The 23,519-nt window shown below is 44.1% G+C and overlaps 1 protein-coding gene across 4 annotated transcripts; it reads left to right on the top strand.

Annotated features, from left to right (window-relative positions):
- Positions 1–1,111: 1,111 nt before the first annotated feature.
- Positions 1,112–16,109, top strand: LOC112068901 (amyloid beta precursor protein binding family B member 1). Of its 4 annotated transcripts, none has more exons than XM_070438329.1 (14): positions 1,112–1,247; positions 1,910–2,536; positions 2,682–2,890; positions 4,259–4,318; positions 4,708–4,784; positions 4,924–4,984; positions 5,172–5,318; positions 5,733–5,866; positions 10,097–10,211; positions 11,851–11,935; positions 12,025–12,120; positions 13,478–13,593; positions 13,708–13,884; positions 15,377–16,109. In XM_070438329.1, exons 2-14 carry the CDS (start codon positions 1,927–1,929, stop codon positions 15,530–15,532), a joined length of 2,043 nt encoding a protein of 680 aa, XP_070294430.1. In that variant the 5' UTR covers positions 1,112–1,247; positions 1,910–1,926; the 3' UTR covers positions 15,533–16,109. The 4 variants fall into 4 exon arrangements, with proteins under 4 accessions (XP_070294430.1, XP_070294431.1, XP_023991893.1 ...); XM_070438330.1 differs by having other exon boundaries at positions 12,025–12,105; XM_024136125.2 differs by having other exon boundaries at positions 5,733–5,860.
- The last annotated feature ends 7,410 nt before the right edge of the window (positions 16,110–23,519 follow it).

Genomic DNA, 23,519 nt, shown 5'->3' on the forward strand with positions numbered 1-23,519 from the left:
AACAAGTCAGTGAAGAATCCCTACTGTTGACCAATTACCAATGAAAATATGTAATTTTTAGCTACTAAACTTGCCTCGTCAAAAATGTGTGCCGAACAGCCGGGAAAAAAACAGAATGCTGCCGAACACCAAAATGAACAAAAACAATCTGACATGCTTACATTGATAGTTTTTAACGTTTCATCCACTGTATATTCTGCCCTCAGATCATTGGGATTTGTTTTCTTCAACTCCCAGCTTTGTTGAATTCTGTGGCTATGTTTATGCGTGTGGCTATGTTTATGTCTGAGGCGATTCCCAACATTTCACAGGAGAGTGAAGATGAAGTGGACAATAAGGGGATAACATTAACATTCTGCATTGTTGTAGCCCCATATGAGTTATTTCCTTCTTTATTGACCTATGTAATACTTATTTGTTTTTTAATATGCATTCTTTCTCTGTCCACCAGCTTGCTTATTTGTGCTGAATCACCGGGGTAAAAGCCAAGAACGAGCATGTCTTATACAAAACTATGTAATTTATATATAAGTATATTAAAAACAAACAAAAATAATTTATATAGTCTGAAAGATCTTGTACTGGTGTGTTTCTCAATCTGGTGAGTGATAGTGGAGGTTCATTCATGCAGCGTGGTGCAGACAAGCAAAGTGTTTATTGCAGAATTACCAGCATTTACTAGTGTTCTGTCCAACATTTTCTCAATTGGCCGACTTTTTATTAGGTCTACTATGTCATTGATTTAGTACTAAAATACCTATTTAAATCTCTTTTGATAATGCATTCTGTAGACTCCGATCAGCGATCATAGCTCCCGAGTGGCGAAGCGGTCTAAGGCACTGGATCTCAGTACAGTCCCTGGTTCGAATCCAGGCTGTTTCACATCCGACCGTGAGGAGTCTTATTAGGGCGGCGCACAATTGGCCCAGCGTCGTCCGGGCTTGGAAGTCATTGTAAATAAGAGTTTTGTTCTTAAATGACTTGGCTAGTTAAATAAAGGTTACATAAAACAACATAATAATCATAAGATGGTTGAGTCAGAGATCCATCCGTACGAGGCAACACATTGACAAATTCGTGATGTACGCCCACCCACACCGAAACGTCTGTCACAACTCTGCACAACACCGCAGCATCAGCATCTGCTGGGAATCCAGATAAACGACACATCTACGCCTTCATAAATGATTGTGTAAATATGTAACAATAACGAGAATATATTTTATCGAAGGACACATACAGCAGAAGTAAGTAGATTTGGTAGCTAATGGTGCTRATGTTGAATTGCTGTTCTTTGTGCTCGTGTGCCAATTATGGCCATATTATTATGGGTTGATGGCGGATGATGCCTGTTATTTCAGATGGTCACCTAGCTAGCAAGGAGGCTAACGAAGCTTTCCTTTTAGTTGATTTAACGTTAGCTTAAACCACAGCTGGTATGTTAAATTAGCAACAATGCAGTATCTAGCTCTTGACATTGTCATGTCAATTACATTGTTATTGAATGCTTGATAAATTAGTAACTAGTGAGATAGCTAGAGAGGCCTAGCCAACTAATATTAGCTAGTAAGTTAGCTAGCTGTCTAGCGTAGCGATGTGTCATATCTCAATGTAGCTAGCTAATGGCGCAGTTAACATTAGCTAACGTTAGCTACCTAGCTTACCAGCTAGGTATTTTCTAATTTCGCTTTAATGAGTCAACGCTAGTTAGGCCGGGTAGCGAGCTAGCTTGCTAACATTACCTTTACCTTGCTAACTTACTAACGTTACAATGTCAAACAGTTGGCTAGCCAGCCAGGTCACTTGTCTCAAACTGACTCGTAACTAAACATTCGAGTGATCAGATGGGCAAATGCATATCTTAGCTATCTATTTTCTCTCTAACCATACCCTCCTCGATTCCCTTCAGAGCTGCTGTATAGTACCATGGGTGGCCATGATGATGATGACGTATCTTATCATGTAGCCAACAACCAACATCAAGATGAAGTGCTGAAAAACAAATTGAATGACAGCGGCCTTTGGAGTGACCAAGAATCCACAGACGGCAACAATGCTAAGTGGGTCAAGGAGGGCAAGAACCAACTGAGGAAAGTAGCTGAGAAACATCAGGACCAGGACCAGAATGGGAACCAGGAGGACTTCTCCCCTCATGACACCAACGAGGAGGAGGAGCAGCAGAGGAARGAGGAGCAGACCAAATCTCCCAAGACCCTGGGCCTGAAGGAAGAAGAATCCAATACCATCCTGAAAGAGCCACTACTCATCAACACCCTGGTGTCTGTAGAGGATAAAGATGGTGAGGGCGAAGAAGACGACAAAGAGAAGGAAGATTCATCTGAGGCAGATGAAGAGGCCTGCAGTCTTATAGAGGAAGAGAGGGAGTCCGAGCAGAGGGATGCGGAGGCTGAAAGAGAGGGAAGAAATCCCTGTCTGCTGTTCTCTAATGTGAATGGAACACCAAGTGATGAAGAAACCAACTGGTCAGCACTGTCTCAGGAAAGCACTGTTGAAAGCCCTCCAAATGAAAACAAAGGTACGGGCGTGTTTGTTGAAATCAGTTGTGTGACTGTTTTGTTGGAACAATAATGATTATTGTCTAGTCTAACATAACAAGTGCTTCTCAGGTTGCAAGCGATGTTAAGACTCCTCGTTCTAACCCTCCCCTTCTCTCCACACAGAGTCCTTCTGGGACTCGGAGGCCTTTGAGGCGGACACAGACCTACCCTCTGGGTGGATGCGGGTTCGAGACACTTCAGGTACCTATTATTGGCACATCCCTACTGGCACTACTCAGTGGGAGCCCCCCTCCCCTCTGGACAAGGTGGGAGACTCCATGATGTCCTCCAGTATGTCCCTGGAGACAACACCCTGTGAGGAAGAGCCAGAGGTGAGATCTAACCCATAGGCCTTAGGGATGATTTGTGTTTTTTTTTGCAAATGTATACATAAACTGATATCACATTTACATAAGTATTCGGACCTTTTACTCAGGACTGAAGCACCTTTGGCAGCGATTACAGCCTTGTGTCTTGAGTATGCCGCTCCAAGCTTGGCACACCTGTATTTGGGTAGTTTCTCCCATTCTTCTCTGCAGATCCTCTCAAGCTCTGTCAGGTTGGATGGGGAGTSTCGCTGCACAGCTATTTTCAGGTCTCTTCAGAGATGTTCGATCGGTTTCAAGTCCGGGCTCTGGCTGTGCCACGCAAGGACATTCAGAGACTTGTCCACGAAGCAACTGCTGCGTTGTCTTGGTTGTGTGCTTAGGGCTGTTGTCCTGTTGGAAGGTGAACCTTCACCCTAGTTTGAGGTTCTGAGCACTCTGAAGCAGGTTTTCATCAAGGATCTCTCAGTACTTCGCTCAATTCATCTTTCCCTCAAACCTGACTAGTCTCCCAGTCTCTGGCGCTGAAAAACATCCCCACAGCATGATGCTGCTACAACCATGCTTCACCGTAGGGATGTTGCCAGGTTTCCTCCAGATGTGATGCTTGGTATTCAAGCCAAAGAGTTCAATCTTGGTTTCATCAGACCAGAGAATCTTGTTTCTCATGGTTTGAGGGTCCTTTAGGTGCCTTTTGGCAAACTCCAAGTGGGCTGTGATGTGCCTTTTACTGAGGAGTGGCTTCCGTCTGGCCACTCTACCATCAAGGCCTCATTGGTGGAGTGCTGCAGAGATGGTTGTCCTTCTGGAAGGTATCCTATCTCCACAGAGGAGCTCTGTCAGTGACCATCGGTTTCTTGTTCACCTCCCTGACCAAGGCCCTTCTCCCCCGATTGCTAAGTTTGGCTGTGCGGCCAGCTCTAGAAAGATTCTTGGTGGTTCCAGACTTCTTCTGTTTTAAGAATGATGGAGGCCACTGTGCTTTTGGGGACTTTCAATGCTGCAGACATTTGTTGGTACCCTTCCCCAGATCTGTGCCTCGTCACAATCCTGTCTCGAAGCTATATGGACAATTCCTTCGACCTCATGGCTTGGTTTTTGCTCTGACATGCACTGTCAACTGTGGGACCTTATATTGGAAGGTGTGTGCCTTTCCAAATCATGTCCAATCAATTGAATTTACGACAGGTGGACTCCAATCAAGTTGTAGATACATCTCAAGGATGATCGATGAAAACAGGATAGATCTGTTGTGGAATGTGGAAAAGTCAATGGGTCTGAATACTTTCCGAATGTACTGTATATGTTCTGAGCATGCTCTCCCAATTTAGACTATTTGGAGAAAAATGTCATGTTTTTGTCTGACTCTACTAGGAAACATGGGGGGACCTTTCTAACCCAGATGAAGGGACTAGTGATGGAGAGCTGTGGAAGGTAAGGGACAGCATGAATATTAATAAATACGAATGAGAATCAGGACATGGCCAAGACCTCACATTCAGAATATCCTTTAACACTGACAACACAGTAAAAAGAGAATCATTATTTTCATGTGTATGGAAAAAGTTTTTTTTATGTCTCCGATTATTAATTGGAAAACATAATTTGAAACATACTCAATGTAAACCCTCCCAACAGACACTGCGGATAAATCATTATTATGTGGGAAATAGTTGACATGGAAGCAGAAGCACTTGACATTTCATAGCTTCAACCATCAATATTTCAGTTTTAAAAACAGAGTTTAGAAAGCAGCACATTAGGATTTTGATCAACTTGGTGTTGATGAATTGACTAATTCATTGTCTTCTTGGTGATTGCAGGAGGGAGAGGTGGCATCTGACCAGAGCCTGAAGGAGTTTGAAGGGGCAACCCTGCGCTATGCATCCATCAACCTCAAGTAAGTCATGTGATAAGCCATCTCATTCTCAGCCAAAACACTCTCTTAAACCCTCCTCTCTCTCGTTCTTTCTCAAACAATAACGGACTGGTAATGGACTGTTAACTGCCTTTTTAACTGCCTTTTAACTGCCTTTTAGCTGTTCCCAATACGAGGAAGAAGAGAAACTTGATCCCCATGGCACTGACCTGGAGGCTAAGGTAAATTTGAAAATCACATTTACTCTCACTAAAATGCTGAGGCAGGAAGACTAGTCATCTGTCTGTCCCTTCCCTGTTAACATACAACTACTCTTCCCTTCCCTAATTGGACTGCGTTTGTCGGTTTATCTCTCTCCCTCTCTCTGGACCGTCCTGTGTTCTCTCTGGCCTTTATTTGCTATGACAGTATTTTGCTGTGCGCTCTCTGGGCTGGGTGGAGATGTCTGAAGAGGACATGGCACCGGGAAAGAGCAGCGTGGCTGTCAACAACTGCATCAGACAGCTGTCCTACCACAAACACAACCTCCACGACACTGCTGGCATCTGGGGAGAGGTGAGTCTGAGGAGCAGGGTCACAGGAAGGGACTGGGGTGGGCTTTTCCTGTCTGGGGGAAGAGCCTAGTGATGGGGTTGATGTCTGGGTGAAGACCTTCTGTTTACCTTGCTTTGTCTTTTTTTACCCAGCAACTGAAGCAATTACCTCTCACATTGACTGCTATTCCCTGCAGCTGCTCTGTGTTGAATAATGTTGAATACAGAGTAATTATAAACGTCCATATGGACCACTGCTTGGGAATGTCTCTTCATCTAAACCAGGGTTAAGTCTAACAGTTGTTTGCTAGAGTATTATTAGTTGTAGCACAGATGGGCACATTGAAATGTAATTTGATTGATTGCTATGCCATTCAATTTGCTGTGCATGGTGGTGATTCAGTAGGATAGTGATATGTTTGTGTTGTGTTACCAGGGTAAGGACATGCTGATGGTCTTGCAGAATGACACCATGAATCTGATCGACCCACTGGGACAGACTCTGCTGCACTCCCAGCCCATCGCCAGCATCCGCGTGTGGGGCGTGGGCCGAGACAATGGCAGGTCAGTGTCCACTAGAACAACCAGACACTGTTTGGCACCACATCTGCACTACTGTGGCAGTCAGTTAAGTGGTGTAGCTACTTTTACAGGAACAGAAAATGCTGTTTTAACTCTTTAGAAATTGTACTATTTTATATAGTGTTTATTTAGCGCTTTTTATTAGTTGTCTATCTAGTCTTAGCAGTCACCTTACTATTACTTCATGACCATCCACACCTAATTAAGATATATTAGGCACTGGGAATTACATAATAGCTGGTAATTTGTTCCATTTTCTTAAAGATTCAGAAATCGCTCCGCGTTGCTAAAATTGGAATAGTTTGCCTATTTTCAGTTTGTGACAAAACAAGCAAGTTTAGTGTAGAGCAGGTATTGCAATGCCGTCGGGGGTACGCCAAATAAAAATGTGATTCACATTTTTAKAAATATTTTCTTTTTTTCTACACATTTTCAAACGGTCCATTTATATTTTCCAACGGGGCTATACATTTGGGTGAGGTTTTTTTCTTGCCTGKGTAGCCTCATTTCACTGCCCCCCGAAAAATGAAACCATCTAGTGTGTTCAGCGAAATAACAATGTCAAATACAGGTAGCCTAGTCAAATAATTAACATCCATTCACATGAACTGTTATTCTCTCGGGGGAATTCCACTGACGGTCCGTATGTAGCCAAACGTAGCTGCTGCTCATTACATTTACATTTAAGTCATTTAGCAGACGCTCTTATCCAGAGCGACTTACAAATTGGAAAGTTCATACATATTCATCCTGGTCCCCCCGTGGGGAATGAACCCACAACCCTGGCGTTGCAAGCGCCATGCTCTACCAACTGAGCCACACGGGCTCATGTTGGTATCTGTACTGATGGCGCAAAAGCCATGACAGGGAGACATAGTGGAGTGGTAATGCGCATGCAAGCAGTTGCTCCCGACACCACTTGGGTACACTGCAAATCAAATTTTATTTGTCACATACACATGGTTAGCAGATGTTAATGCGAGTGTAGCGAAATGCTTGTGCTTCTAGTTCCGACAATGCAGTAATATCCAACGAGTAATCTAACCTAACAATTTCACAACAACTACCTTATACACACAAGTGTAAAGGAATGAATAAGAAAATGTACATAGAGTATACATACAGAGTACAGTATATACATATGAGATAAGTAATGTAGGATATGTAAACATATAAAAGTGGCATTGTTTAAAGTGGCTAGTGATACATTACATCAAGATGCAGTAGATGGTATAGAGTACAGTATATACATATGAGATGAGTAATGTAGGGTATGTAAACATTATATGAAGTGGCATTGTTTAAAGTGGCTAGTGATGAATGTATTTCATACATTTGTTCATTATTAAAGTGGCTGGAGTTGAGTCAGTATGTTGGCAGCAGCTACTCAATGTTAGGTGGTGGCTGTTTAACAGTCTGATGGCCTTGAGATAGAAGCTGTTTTTCAGTCTCTCGGTCCTGCTTTGATGCACCTGTACTGACCTCGCTTTCTGGATGATAGCGGGGTGAACAGGCAGTGGCTCGGGTGGTTGTTGTCCTTGATGATCTTTTTGGCTTCCTGTGACATCGGGTGGTGTAGGTGTCCTGGAGGGCAGGTAGTTTGGCCCAGTGATTCGTTGTGCAGACCTCATACTCCTCTGGAGAGCCTTACGGTTATGGGCGGAGCAGTTGCCGTACCAGGCGGTGATACAGCCCGACAGGATGCTCTCGATGTGGCATCTGTAAAAGTTTGTTTTTGGCGACAAGCCGAATTTCTTAAGCCTCCTGAGGCTGAAGAGCGCTGCTGCGCCTTCTTCACCACGCTGTCTGTGTCTTGGACCATTTCTTAACTTTCCACTACTGTCCCGTCGATGTGGATAGGGGGGTGCTCCATCTGCTGTTTCCTGAAGTCCACGATCATCTCCTTTGTTTTGTTGACGTTGAGTGTGAGGTTATTTTCCTGACACCACACTCCGTGGGCCTTCACCTCTTCCTTGTAGGCCGTCTCGTCGAGAGGTTCTTGCTGCCAAGGGAATGCCTGACAGCTTGAAAGACATTTTGGACACTACAGTGAAAATGGTTAACTTTGTTAAAGCAAGGCCCCTGAACTCTCGTGTATTTTCTGCGTTATGCAATGATATGGGCAGCGACCATGTAACGCTTTTAAAACATACACAAGTGCGCTGGTTATCAAGGGGCAAAGTATTGAAAAAAAAATGTAGATTTGAGAGATGAGCTTAAAGTTTTGTTTACTGACCATCATTTTCACTTGTCATCATGCCACCGGTCAGACGAGTTTCTCACACGACTGGCCTATCTGGGTCATGTTTTTTTCCTCACCTGAATGATCTGAATCTAGGATTACAGGGACTCCGCAACTATATTCAATGTGCGGGACAAAATTGAGGCTATGATTTAAGAAGTTGGAGCTCTTCTCTGTCTGCATTGACAAGGAGAGCACACAGGTCTTTCCATCATTATTTGCACACAAATCATATGAACTCAAGCTTACGGACAATGTCAAATGTGATACAGCGAAGCACCCGAGTGAGTTTGGGGCGCAATTACAAAGGTACTTTCCTGAAACGGATGACACAAACTACTGGATTCATTATCCCCTTCATGCCCTGCCTCCAGTCACCGATATCTGAACAAGAGAGCCTCATTAAAACAAGCGGTTCTGTGACAATTGAATTTAATCAGAAGCCACTGCCAGATTTCTGGGCTGTACTCAGAGAATCCTGCCTTGGCAAATCGCGCTGTTAAGGCACTGATGCCCTTTGTAACCACGTACCTATCTGAGAGTGGATTCATGGCCCTCACTAGCATGAAAACTAAATATAGCCACATACTGTGTGTGGAAAATGATTTAAGATTGAGACTCTCCAATACAACACAACATTGCAGAGTTATGTGCATCTTTTCAAGCACACTATTCTCATTAACCTGTGGTGAGTTATTCACAATTTTCGATGAACAAATAAGGTTTTATATGTAAGATGGCTAAATAAAGAGTCAAATTATTGATTATTATTATTTGTGCCCTGGTCCTATAAGAGCTATTTGTCACTTCCCACGAGCCGGGTTGTGACAAACTCACACTCATTCTTATGTTTACTAAATGTAGTGTGCGTGTGGCGGGCTAACAATGATGTAAAAAAACTACATTTGAGACTTCGCTGACCCTGGTGCTAGAGGGGGTACGCAGCTGGAGGTTGAATGTTTGAAGGGGTACGGGGCTATAAAAAGTTTGCGAACCACTGGTGTAGAGAATCAAATTGTACCATCTAAACCGCAGTGAAATATATTTTCCATAACTAAAAGTATTGTTTTCAGCTGTTTGAAACTGGGGTACAAAACCGGAAGTAAAAGATGCGAAAGCGAAGCACGGGAAGCATAGAAATAGAGCAAATACAATAGCTCTGCCGCGTCTTAGACTTGCTTTCAATCCGAATGAGATCTATAACACTTTTCTATGTGAATTTGGTCGAATCCACCAAATAAGTTACATATTGCCACTTTAAGTATTACTAAAACATGTTAATTTTCATGCCTTAGGGTTGAGTTTTCCCATCCTAGAGCTCTGGATGTGGGTCTGTTTCCCATTTATTTGCCCATTTTTAAAAACTGAATCATTTAAGGCTGCATGTACACAGGCAGCCCAGTTCTGATCTTTTTTCCTCTAATTGGCCTTTTGACCAATCACATCAGATCTTTTTAGAGCTGAACTGATTAGTAAAAACACCAATTAGTTCGAAACAGGTCTGAATTGGGCTGCTATGAGTCCAATGGTCCAATGGCAGCCTATGAGTCCAATGGCATGCTCAAATACTGCAACCCTGAGACACCACTGCCCTCTGGTGGGTTGTCCATCGTATTGCAATTACATTTACTTTCAAGGCATTGGCATTCACTTAATATCAGATTTTCGTTTTGGACTAGTGTTTTTGTAATAACTGTGATTTAACTGATCATTATTTATTTTCATGCTGCATTTTGCTGCCCTATACAGGGAAAGGTATTGTACACATTTCTCTTTGGTCTTTATGCTCTCATGTCCCATTGTGTTTTTCCTACATATAGTTTAATTGATTATATTGTCATATCTAACATGATTCATTGCAATCATTTTTGTGTTTTCTGTTTTTCTTCTCTGTTGCTATAATTCAATTTAGAGAAATGCATTTGGTTCATGTACCAGTATGTAAATGGTGTACTTTTCTGTATTTGTTACAACAGAGACTTTGCTTATGTAGCGCGAGACAACCTGACCCAGGTCCTCAAGTGTCACGTGTTCCGCTGTGACTCACCTGCCAAGAACATCGCCACCAGTCTGCATGAGATGTGCTCCAGGGTGATTCTCCTATGTCTTCTATGTCACATACACTACTGGTCCAAAGGTTTAGAACACCTACTCATTCAAGGGTTTTTCTTTGTTTTTACTATTTTCTACATTGTAGAATAATAGTGAAGACCTCAACTATGAAATAACAAATGGAATCATGTAATAACTAAAAAAGCCACCCTTTGCCTTGATGACAGCCTTGCACACTCTTGGCTTTCTCTCAACCAGCTTCACCTGGATTGCTTTTTCAACAGTCTTGAAGGAGTTCCCACATATGCTGAGCACTTGTTGGCTGCTTTCCCTTCACTCTGCGGTCCGACTCATCCCAAACCATCTCCAGTTGGTTGAGGTTGGGTGATTGTGGAGGCCAGATCATCTGATGCAGCCCCCCATCACTCTCCTTCTTGGTAAAATAGCCCTTACACAGCCTGGAGGTATGTTGTGTCATTGTCCTGTTGAAAACAAAAGATAGTCCCACTAAGCCCAAACCAGATGAGATGGTGTATCGCTGCTGTGGCAGCCATGCTGGCTAAGTGTGCCTTAAATTCTAAATAAATCAGTGTCACCAGCAAAGTACCCCCACACCATAACACCACCTCCTCCATGCTTCACAGTGTGAAATACACATGCAGCGATGATCTTTTCACCCACTCTGCGTCTCATAAAGACACGACTGTTGGAACCAAAAATCTCCAATTTGGATTCCAGAACAAAGGACAGATTTCCACTGGACTAATGTCCATTGCTCGTGTTTCTTGGCCCAAGCAAGTCTCTTCATCTTATTGGTGTCCTTTAGTAGTGGTTTCTTTAAAGCAATTCAACCATGAAGGCCTGATTTCAAGAAGTCTCCTCTGAACAGTTGATGTTGAGATGTGTCTGTTACTTGAACTCTGAAGCATTTACTTGGGCTGCAATTTCTGAGGCTGGTAACTCTAATGAACTCATCGTCTGCAGCAGAGGTAACTCTGGGTCTTCCATTCCTGTGGCGGTCCTCATGAGAGCCAGTTTCACCATAGCACTTGCTTGATGATTTTTGCGACTGCACTTGAAGAAATGTTCAAAGTTCTTGAAATGTTCCAGATTGACTGACCTTCATGTCTTAAAGTAACGGACTATTGTTTCTCTTTGCTTATTTGAGCTTTTCTTGCCATAATATGGACTTGGTCTATTACCAAATAGGGGTGGTATACGGAAGATAGCCCTACCTAATAACAACACAACTGATTGTCTCAAACGCATTAAGAAGGAAAGAAATTCCACAAATTAACTTTGAACAAGGCACACCTTTTAATTGAAATGACTACCAGGTGACTACCTTATGAAGCTGGTTGAGAGAATGCCAAGAGTGTGCAAAGCTGTCATCTAGGCAAAGGGTTGCCATTCGAAGAATCTCAAATATAAAATATATTTTGATTTAACACTTTTTTTGGTTACTTTGTTTGTTTTTTGGTTATTTCATAGTTTTGATGTCTTCACTATTATTCTACAATGTAGAAAATAGTAAAAATATAGAAAAACCCTTGAATGAGTAGGTGTTCTTTAACTTCTGACTGGTAGTGTATCTAATATACTATTTCCTGTGGAATGACTCATTTCATGATGACTTGAACATGTCTTTCTCTCTCTTTCTCTCTCTCTGTACATTCAGATAATGACAGAGAGGAAGCTTTCCAAGCCATTTCTGAGCAGGTACAATTATGACCAGTGCAAACCCATGGAGATTCCTGCTCAAGGTAACCCCTGTGATAGGGTTATAGAGTTAATTTTATAACAGACGTACAACACTAGACACTAACTCCCTTCACATCTTCTTCCTCTGCAGAGTTTCCCGTTCCAAAAAATGAGAATTTCCAACGTTTCCTTGTGTATTACCTTGGTAACGTACCTGTGTCCAAGCCTGTAGGTAAGGGACGCATGGGTAAGGAAATATTTTATTTACTTAGTTGTTAGGTAAATACACTATATATATACAAAAGTATGTGGACACCCCTTCAAGTTAGTGGATTCCAGCTACACCTTTTGCTGATAGGTGTATAAAATCGAGCACACAGCCATGCAATCTCCATACTCAAACATTGGCAGTAGAATGGCCTTACTGAAGAGCTCAGTGACTTTCAACGTGGCACCAACATAGAATGCCTTTCCAACAAGTCAGCTTGTCAAATTTCTGCCCTGTTACAGCTGCCCCGGTCAACTGTAAGTGCTTTTATTTTGAAGTGGAAACGTCTAGGAGCAACAACGGCTCAGTCGCGACGTTGTAGGCGACACAAGCTCACAGAACATGGCTGCCAAGTGCTGAAGCGTGTAAAAATCATCTGTCCTTTGTTGCAACACTCACTACTGAGTTCCAAACTGCCTCTGGAAGCAATGTCAGTGCAAAAACTGTTAGTCGGGAGCTTAATGAAATGGGTTTTCATGGCCGAGCAGCCGCACACCATCCTAAGATCACCATACTCAATGCCAAACATCGGCTGGAGTGGTGTAAAGCTCACCACCATTGGACTCTGGAGCAGTGGAAACGCATTCTCTTGAGTGATGAATCACGCTTCACCGTCTGACGGATGAATCTGGGTTTGGCGAATGCCAGCGGAACGCTACCTGCCCCAATGCATAGTGCCACCTGTAAAGTTTGGTGGAGAAATAATGGTCTGGGGCAGTTTTTCATGTTTTGGGTTAGGCCCCTTAGTTCCAGTGAAGAGATCTTAATGCTACAGCATACGATGACATTCTATACTATTCTGTGCTGCCAACTTTGTGGCAACAGTTTGGGGAAGGCCCTTCCCTGTTTCAACATGACAATGCCCCGTCCACAAAGAGAGGTCCATACAGAAATGGTTTGTCGAGATCAGTGTGGAAGAACTTGGCTGGCCTGCACAGAGCCCTGACCTCAACCCCATCGAACACCTTTAGGATGAATTGGAACGCCGACTCCGAGCCAAGCCTGATCGCCCAACCTTACTAATGCTCTTGTGGCTGAATGGAAGCAAGTCCCCGCAGTAATGTTCCAACATCTAGTGGAAAGCCTTCCCAGAAGAGCGGAGGCTGTTATAGCAGCAAAGGGGGGACCGACTCCATATTAATGTCCATGATTTTGGAATAAGATGTTCGATGAGCAGGTGTCCACATACTTTTGGTCATGTATATCTATGCAGTAAAACATCTASCAGTGCTCTGTGTGGGACTGTGTTTTGCTTCACTGCATACATGGCTAGATGGCTCCTCCCATGCAGTTACCTTGAGGATACTGTTAACAGTAGAACGTTCTCGTCTCCTAGGTGTGGACACAATCAGTGATGCTTTGGCGGCTGCAATGAACAGCACAGGGAAGCAGGATTGGACCCCCGTCTCTGTCAACGTGGCCCCTGCCACTATCACCATCCTCACCAGAGAGGTAGTTACTAACTAACCCATCCACACCGTCATCTCCGTTACACAGACTATTAGTAGGGGTCATGTCAGTATGGCTCTATCCTGACTGTGATGTGTGTTCCCTTGTCCTCCCCAGACTGAAGAGGTTTTGTCAGAGTGCCGGGTGCGGTTCCTGTCTTTCATGGGTGTGGGGAAGGACGTCCACACCTTTGCCTTCATCATGGCCGAGGGCCCCGGGGACTTCATCTGTCACATGTTCTGGTGTGAGCCCAACGCTGCCAGCCTGAGTGAGGCGGTGCAGGCCGCCTGCATGGTGGGTCACCAGACTGAACAGTGGACTCCATTATGGATTAACAAGTGGTCTAGAGAGACTGCCTGGAGGATGATATGTTGTCTATAATATAGAACATTTCATGAATGCCTGTCAATGTTTCCTTGAAGAGTATTGATCAAATCAAATTTATTTATATAGCCCTTCTTACATCAGCTGATATCTCAAAGTGCTGTACAGAAACCCAGCCTAAAACCCCAAACAGCAAGCAATGCAGGTGTAGAAGCATGGTGGCTAGGAAAAACTCCCTAGAAAGGCCAAAACCTAGGAAGAAACCTAGAGAGGAACCAGGCTATGAGGGGTGGCCAGTCCTCTTCTGGCTGTGCCGGGTGGAGATTATAACAGAACATGGCCAAGATGTTCAAATGTTCATAAATTACCAGCATGGTCAAATAATAATAATCACAGTGGTTGTCGAGGGTGCAGCAAGTCAGCACCTCAGGAGTAAATGTCAGTTGGCTTTTCATAGCCGATCATTAAGAGTATCTCTACCGTTCCTGCTGTCTCTAGAGAGTTGAAAACAGCAGGTCTGGGACAGGTAGCACGTCCGGTGAACAGGTCAGGGTTCCATAGCCGCAGGCAGAACAGTTGAAACTGGAGCAGCAGCACGGCCAGGTGGACTGGGGACAGCAAGGAGTCATCATGCCAGGTAGTCCTGAGGCATGGTCCTAGGGCTCAGGTCCTCCGAGAGAGAGAAAGAGAGAATTAGAGAGAGCATACTTAAATTCACACAGGACACCGGATAAGACAGGAGAAGTACTCCAGATATAACAAACTGACCCTAGCCCCCCGACACATAAACTACTGCAGCATAAGTACTGAAGGCTGAGAAAGGAGGGGTCAGGAGACACTGTGGCCCCATCCGATGATACCCCCGGACAGGGCCAAACAGGCAGGATATAACCCCACCCACTTTGCCAAAGCGCATCCCCTACACCACTAGAGGGATATCTTCAACCACCAACTTACCATCCTGAGACAAGGCCGAGTATAGCCCACAAAGATCTCCGCCACGGCACAACCCAAGGGGGGGCGCCAACCCAGACAGGAAGATCACGTCAGTGGCTCAACCCACTCAAGTGACGCACCCCTCCTCGGGGCGGCATGACAGAGCACCAGTAAGCCAGTGACTCAGACCCTGTAATAGGGTTAGAGGCAGAGAATCCCAGTGGAGAGAGGGGAACCGGCCAGGCAGAGACAGCAAGGGCGGATTGTTGCTCCAGAGCCTTTCCGTTCACCTTCACACTCCTGGGCTAGACTACACTCAATCATATGACCCACTGAAGAGCTTTACTTCAGTAAAGACTTAAAGGTTGAGACCGAGTCTGCGTCTCTCACATGGGTAGGCAGACCATTCCATAAAAATGGAGCTCTATAGGAGAAAGCCCTGCCTCCAGCTGTTTGCTTAGAAATTCTTGATGTGTTTGTGTCTTTACTGATGGAGTCCTGTTGTATGTCTGTGTTCTGTCCTCAGCTGCGCTACCAGAAGTGTCTGGACGCGAGGCCTCCCAGCCTGGGCTCCTGCCTGCCCACTCCCCCTGCTGACTCCGTGGCCCGCCGGGTCAGGATTGGGGTCCAGAGTCTGCTGGGAAGCTTCAAGCAGTACAGGTCAGGGTCCCAGTCCCCCTGAGCAGAAGAGAGAAGATCTCTTCCCCACCAACACTAACCCATCACAGCAGCTCCAGCTCATTCCTCTCTCTTTCTCCCTTTCCTATCGGACTCTTTTTGGCCTTCCTTAGAGAATGTCTTGTCATTAGTGTATGGCGTTATATGTAACTGAGGAAATGCTTACTTACTAGTGATTGCAAAGTGTTTTTCTATACATCTACTGTATAACTCTCCTTTAGCTTTGTACTCAAACTGAATGAGCCCTGACAACGACCCATTGTTTGTTCTGTTGCTGGGATTTCATCTGTTTGTCTCTATTTTTGTGTTTTAGCAGAAACTATGTCTGGCAGGAAGTGTTCGTATGATGGGATGTAAGTACATGTTTCTTCACAGTAGGACGTTAGGACGTATTCAGGACGATTCCACACAGAAATACATCTAATTTCTTCCTCACTGCAATTATGGTTGAGTCATGGGGCCATGCTCCTCCAAACAGTAACACCTCTTTTTCTACTGGTGTCTAAAGAAGGTCATGCAATCAAGAACCTAGTATAGTAGTCTCCTGATGTTTGTTTTCTACCATGTCAATACCCTGTACACTCCTCAGCCTTTCTACTCCTGCCCAAATGAGCTTCTTGACACTAGCCATCTAAGAGCCCAAGTAGAGTGTGTTGTAGTCTTCCGTTAAATAAGTGTAGAATCATGTGCCACGCCGTAGTGAACAACCACTGATTTCAAGGTATACTGGAGTTGTTTCCCATACATTTTCATGAACATTTGCAAGTTCAGTGCTTGTGTGCAATAATCAGACTTTCCTGTGTGTGGTGTTGGTAGAATGGCTTCCATAGGCTTATATAGCAGCACACACTGTGCTGTGGTTTCTTTAATGTAGGGGCCTGGCTATATCTGACTAGTGCTTGGCCAACAAAAAGAGCCAATGGTGAAAATAGACTTCTGGTCATGAAAAAGTGACCTATAAAATACAGCATCTCAAGGCCTCGGTTTTCCATCTGTTAGTCAACCACAGCTTTGAACCACCTCCACTGTATAGTAGTGTAGGACCTCACCACACACTGCGTGTTTTAATAGCTTAGAGGAATAACCAGGGTCATATCTGCCTGCAGCGGTTTAGTGCTGAACTCTTAGTTATTGTAACATACTAGATGTGTGCTACTTCATGGTAAAGAGGGCTGAATTCTGTACCTGTTAAGTGTTTGTAAGGCATGTCACTAGCCTGTATCCGTGTCTATCAATATAAGCTAGCTAGTAGTAGATTAGTTGTCACTGTCAGGTCCTTTCCACTGAGTAGCTGAGAGCAGGTCAGTATATGTTTCCCTGGGACAGGGATAACATTGAGAGGATGACTGCAGTGGTTTTAGGATTCTGTTCTTCCACTTTTTGCTCTGTTTGGCCCTGGACACTCTTAAGTAATGTGTGTTCTATTGGTAGTATACACTATCATGGACACTACTGAGGAGCAGTTGTGCATTTTTGATTATTGATTGTATTAGAGAACACAAGTCTGAGAATAGTTGTGGTTTTTAATGTTTCAAAAAACAAATGAATTGGGTTTGTCAGAAGTATTTAGTGCAATAGTTATTTGACCTATAACAAAATAAAACTTGTAAAATATAGAAACACTATCTGAAATTAGACTAGATTGTATAATACTATAGTGTATCTATTGTCACCGCTCACTTATCATTGTGCTCCTTTTTCTAATTCTGTTACGTTAGTACTTCCAAGGTCAACATTAAAAACAAGATGAGTGTTGGAACACTAGCTTATTCATTTATTTCACAATTTATGTAAATTAGGTGTATAAAATGTATCTGTATATAAAAGTCCCTGCACAATAAATAAATGTGAACATATCTTATTTTTGCTGTTGCATATTTTTTTGCAGAATTTGCATGTTTTTGGTGTGATGTGACTGAGTGAAGCCATGTGGATTGGAGAGATTGTATTCCAAAGAGCAGTTATTAGATTAGATCTGTCTGTAAATTATGTCTCCTTTCGTAACTGGTGGTAGAACCATAGAAATCCTCAATTTTCAATCAATGTTTTTTATCTAACAATTCCTGGCAATCCCATTAAAATGGAAGAGAAGCCAGGCAGGCTGTCAAGTCCTTTTCATATGTATGAAACCTGCTGACATTGGTTTTACCATATGTATTGTGAGAGGTGCAAGAATAGAGATAGATAGTGGACTCATTGTATCTGTGCCATTATAGCTTCTGTGACAGCCTCAAGGGCGCTGACCATGTTATCTCCATTTTGAAGTAGTCCATTTATCCCTCCTGATGACTCAGTTGGACATGACTCCAACGGGTCACCAGGATGGTTTGGTTGATGAAGTTGGAAGTCCCACCCAGTTGACTACATTAAAATTATGGAAGCCCTCAATGGCGCTGCCTATGCTAATACGGCCTTTTGGCCAATAAAGGCCTCTATCATTCTCTGTGGGTGCAATTACCATGCATGAATAACATGCAGATATAATATGCAGATTTCACCCCATGTCATCTGTTTATTCATGACTGTATGCTGCCCCCTCCTGGTGTGTTCAAAATGCCCAGGGACAGAGGCTGGAAATAGGCTGGTTATTGTTTCCGTGGGAGATGATTTTGAGGATGAAAGGATACTGTATATAGGCTGGTTATTGTTTCCGTGGGAGATGATTTTGGGGATGAAAGGATACTGTATATAGTCTGGTTATTGTTTCCGTGGGAGATGATTTTGGGGATGAAAGGATACTGTATATAGGCTGGTTATTGTTTCCATGGAGATGATTTTGGGGATGAAAGGATACTGTATATAGGCTGGTTATTGTTTCCATGGGAGATGATTTTGGGGATGAAAGGTGCACATCAAGTGGTTCAGGCCCAGATGGGTAATGGACTCTCCGTCGATACGAGGATATCTCTCCTATTCCCTGCCAGCGGGACTGCACTGCGGTGGGACACATCAAGGGCTTGGTGGTAATCGGGTCCTTTTTAAGGGATTGGCCAGCTCCCCGCCCCATTTACGCTGTGGACTGGTTGTGTGTTTGGGGTTTTGCTTGTGTTCCCTCGTCCCTCATGTTTCCGATGTAGTTTGATTAATTTGTGGCGTGCTGGCTGACAGTGGGTGGGTGTCTGAGTTCAGTGTCTTGTTGATGGAGGTGACACATATCAAAGACCTTCTACACTTTGCTACCTCCACCCAGAACGGAGGTTATTTTAGCCTATACATCTGTATTCTCAAACAACATGCTATAGATTTGATCTTGGTTATTGTTAAGTAATGTGTTAGAAAACAATATATAATATATAAGTCCTTACATGAAAATGTGCTCTTCGAAAGCAACAAAATATAATTATTTCTGTCTCTTTTGATTTTCCTATATCCCCAAATGTAATCATATTGTTCCATATGATTATGAATGTGCGGTGGTATGTTTTTCACCGTCCATGCTTAAATCCCATTGTTGTGTGTCTTTATTCCACTGTTTGCCATCACGCTGAAACACATTTCTGATGGCTATTCCACGTGTGTGAGTGTCTGACTAGATTTACTTACACGTGTGCCTGTGGTAGTCTTTCACACTGTGTCAATCACAATTTAAAGAAGTTCGGCTCACGGAGAAATAATCACAATTATAATTATTTTTATAATTATGCATACAGCATTTGTGTAATGGAGATTCATATTGAGTAATGAATGTGTAGTCTTGTGGAACGTTGCTTCTCCTCTCAGAGTTGAGGAGTGGGCTCACATCTTCACTGCTGGGCACTTTAATCACACATCTACAGTAGAACAGCCTGGATAAAGGAAGTGAACAGCAGCTTCACCTTAAACCTGATATCAAGGTCTGACAGAGATGATCGAAATCCCTGTAGGATACATCCTCCTCGTGGTTCTCATGGTGTGAATATATCCACTTCACTGAATGAGGATTGTCAAATCCCTGAGAGGCTTTCTGGTGGAAATGTGCGTTTAWTAAGAAGGTACTTTTGTTTTTCCTCTTTTTTTGAGATCTGTAGTTTCTGGTCGTCAGGAAAGAAGCTGTTGGGCTCTGAGTGTCAGTCAGGTCACAGTGAATCGATCACAACCACAGGAGAGGAATTTGCACAACACAGAGGTGTATCAACTTCACAGAGTCAGGAGGGAGAAAGAGAGGGAAGGTAACAAAGGATGGACTGCGCCAGGCAGCCTCTCTCCTGCTGAGGTAGAAAACTAGGATGTACTGGAGAGATGGAAAAAGSGATAGACAAGAAGCTGGTGCTTTGTAGGAATTCATCGTGTGTGTATTGATGTTGGCTTTCAGATGTTTTGTTTACGTTTCTACCCTTTCATGACAAAATGTAACTTCTATCTTATGACATTCTATGTGTCAAAAGCTTTTTAGTATTTTGAGGTAGCACTATACATAATGAAGATAAATGTAGGCTACATATAATGGCAGAGTTTGTCTTTAAAATGTTCTCTTCAGGGCTGATGGGTTTATGTCAACGTTTCCTTTGTCATGTGTCCCATAACATTGGTTGAATTTTTTGTCACAAATATTCAGAGCACATAAAATGCAATGTGACTGAAAATGGTTGATTGAGTTTGATTTTGGGGATGTTCATGGGGAATATATGCAAATGCATGTGTCTGGTTCTATTAGTGGAAGGTTCCTCCGGTGGTTTTAGTCTTTTGTTTCCTGTCCCATGTGCATTGAGTGAAAGGTTCAAAGGGCATATTCCTGAACCCTCTCTGGTATTCACTTTAGTGGGTGTGACATACTATTAAGTAGAGGTATTATTTCCCTGCTATCATCATCCGCCTTGGTTTTCTTCTGCTTTGCAGGAAGCTGACTTTAATTTGTTGTCGCTAATAGGGAGGCTGAATGTTTTCTTCAATCAGAGAGTGTTCATTATAGACATGAATTAATCAAAATGACAGCATATGCTTTCTGCACACGTAAAATATCTCCCCAGCATGCACTGTAATTCTCCTTATTGAATGTATCCTTGAATCCTTTGTCAGAGGAAAAGGGTGGAGACGGGGAAGAAAATCAAGATGCATTTTGGGAAAAACACGCCACAAATTGACATCTATGTGCCCTCTGATTTAGATTTCTATGCCACTTACCTTAAAACCCAGCTTGTATTGCCTCAGCCATAGCATATATATGAGCTGTGAACGACAGCGACTGTAGAATGCATGAATAGTCATTTACTTTCCACTACCAGTATGCACACACAGCCTCTGAACCTGTCGCAAGTCTTTCACAACAGACATCGCCCTTTTGTTTCCAGACGAATATGTTCTTCTCTTCCTCACCTTGGTCCTCCCCTCCTTCACCTCTTCTGTATTAAAACTGGTGGAAGTCTATTGCAGAGTAATTACTTTGGAGAACAGGAACTTATGTTCATGAGTGGATGGCGGTAAATTTTTCTTTAGTGCTCCACTGTGTCCCTGGAATGTTCCATCGTTAAACTAAGATGACAGACCAATTCCTATTCCCATATCAAACCTGTTCAGTCTGTTATGGTCAGGGATTATAGTTCATAGAAATTACACATCTAATTAGTTTGAAGGAGACACTCAAAACAGTGTCTGATACGTTTCTAAATGCAACAGGATCCTGGGAACACCCCTTGTCTGTGAGCTCAAAGAACTGACGAACTGCAGATCACATACTTCGTTTAAATCAGGATTACTCACATCTCTTTCCAGTCCTAGTGAAGCTCAGCTCATGCCTAAATTAACTTGTTGATTGGTTTACAGGTGTACTCATTAAGAGTGAGATTAATCTAGTAAAAACATGAGGCTCTTTGAGAAAGAGATGCCTTCTCAATCCCATTCTCTGTTGTATCTCGCTCCAGAGATACTCCTAGTTTCATAGACCCCAATCCTCTCGTGGCACACAGCAGCAAATTGCATCGTTACTTTGCAAATTTGTTCAAGCAATCAACTCAATCTCGCTTGGGGTACCAATCTGACAACAGGCATGATTATAATCCTGGGCGGCTCACTGGCTGTCTCCGGGGAGAGGAATGACAGAAGAATGACAATGAAGCTTGAAATGGTTTATTATATTTCCACCTTTCCCTATTTTCTCCGTCCTTCCTCAGCCCAGGACCAGACCAATGCTGTTCCATTTCAATGTCTTAGCACATCCAAACTACCACCATTTTGACACGCACTACTGTGATCGGGTCTTTGTGTTAGTAAAGCAGTCTTGCATGTGATCTTTTTGATCTGGGGGACTGAACATAGCAGCGGTCTGTTCAAGTAAAGACCTGCCATGGGCAGAAAGGAACATCTGTGATGTTTGGGAATGAGGAAAAGGCCTATGCAAAGTCAAAACTGTAGCTATGGATTAGAACTGATGACGAGTGCACCTTAGTGTGGCTGCGGATGGAGTGCGTGGTTGCGGACAGAGTGCGTGGCTGCYGARGGAGTGCGTGGCTGCGGATGGAGCATGTGGCTGTGGACGGATCGGATGGAGTGCGTGGCTGCGGATGGAGAATGTGGCTGCGGATGGAGCCAGTGGCTGCGGATGGAGAATGTGGCTGCGGATGGAGAATGTGGCTGCGGATGGAGAACTGTGGCTTGCGGATGAGTGCCAGTGGCTGCGGATGAGAATGTGCTGTGGCTGCGGATGGAGAATGTGGCTGCGGATGGAGCCAGTGGCTGCGGATGGAGAATGGCTGCGGATGGAGATAATTGTGGCTGCGGCGGCGCAATGGAGATGTGGCCTGCGGATGGAGAATGTGGCTGCCGATGGAGCCAGTGGCTCGGATGGAGGGAATGTGGCTGCGGATGGAGAATGTGGCGCGGATGGAGGTGTGGCTGCGGAATGGAGCCAGTGGCTTGGCGGATGGAGCCAGTGGCTGCGGATGGAGAATGTGGCTGCGAATGGAAGAAGTGGCTGCGGATGGAGCCAGTGCTTGCGGATGGAGAATGTGGCTGCGGATGGAGAATGTGCTGCGGATGGAGAAGTGTGGCCTGCGGATGGAGAATGTGGCTGCGGATGTGGGCTGCGGATGGAGCCAGTGGGCTGCGGATGGAGCCAGTGGCTGCGGATGGAGAAATGTGGCTGCGGATGGAGCCAGTGGCTGCGGATGGAGAATGTGGCTGCGGATGGAGAATGTGGCTTGCGGATGGAGCCAGTGGGGCTGCGGGATGGAGCCAGTGGCTTGCCGGAATGGAGAATGTGGCTGCGGATGGAGCAGTGGCCTGGCGGAGGAGCCAGTGGCTGGGATGAAGATGTTGGCTGCGGATGGAGATGTGGCTGCGGATGGAATGCGCGCGGAGACAGTGGCTGCGGATGGAGCCAAGTGCTGCGGATGGAGCCAGTGGCTGCGGATGGAGCATGTGGCTGCGGATGGAGCATGTGGCTGCGGATGGAGCACGTGGCTGCGGATGGAGAATGGCGGGGACTTTTCTAAAGATCCACTAATACCTTTAAATCAAGTCTTTCCATGTAAATGCACCAACAGAGACTGTATTAGCCCAGGTCTATTTGGGTTTAAACCAAATACATTACATTTACCTGAAGAATGGCTTTGGAATACAGAGTCAGGCGTAGCAGAAGGAGATGAAATGACCTGATGGGAGGTTGGAGAGGAGGGGGCCCAGGCTGTTGATTCTCATTTCACCACCCGTCCTCATGTCCCAGTAAGGATGTCTGAGACAGAGATAAATACTGCCAGCACTGATTTATAAGCTGTGCAGCGGACAGAATTTACCCATTACCTGACTTGGTTCACAAGGCCCACAGGTCTACACAGAGTCCACTGCAGACAGACTCTCCGACTCTCTCTTCCCGTCTCCCTCTCTCCCGCTATCCTTCCTTCTTCTCCCTCGTCCACACCACAGAATGACAATCTCCTCCCTGCTGATCCAGTCCTGCTCTGATTTGAAATTTTTCGACTAAACAGACTGTGAGCACAGTGTTGATTCTCTTTCAGAAATAATAGAGATATTGTATTAGGGTGTGTGTGATAGTGTAGTAACATGCATTACCATGAAAG

This window comes from Salvelinus sp. IW2-2015, unplaced genomic scaffold (genome assembly GCF_002910315.2).
Source record: "Salvelinus sp. IW2-2015 unplaced genomic scaffold, ASM291031v2 Un_scaffold786, whole genome shotgun sequence".
Taxonomy (NCBI): Eukaryota; Metazoa; Chordata; class Actinopteri; order Salmoniformes; family Salmonidae; genus Salvelinus; species Salvelinus sp. IW2-2015.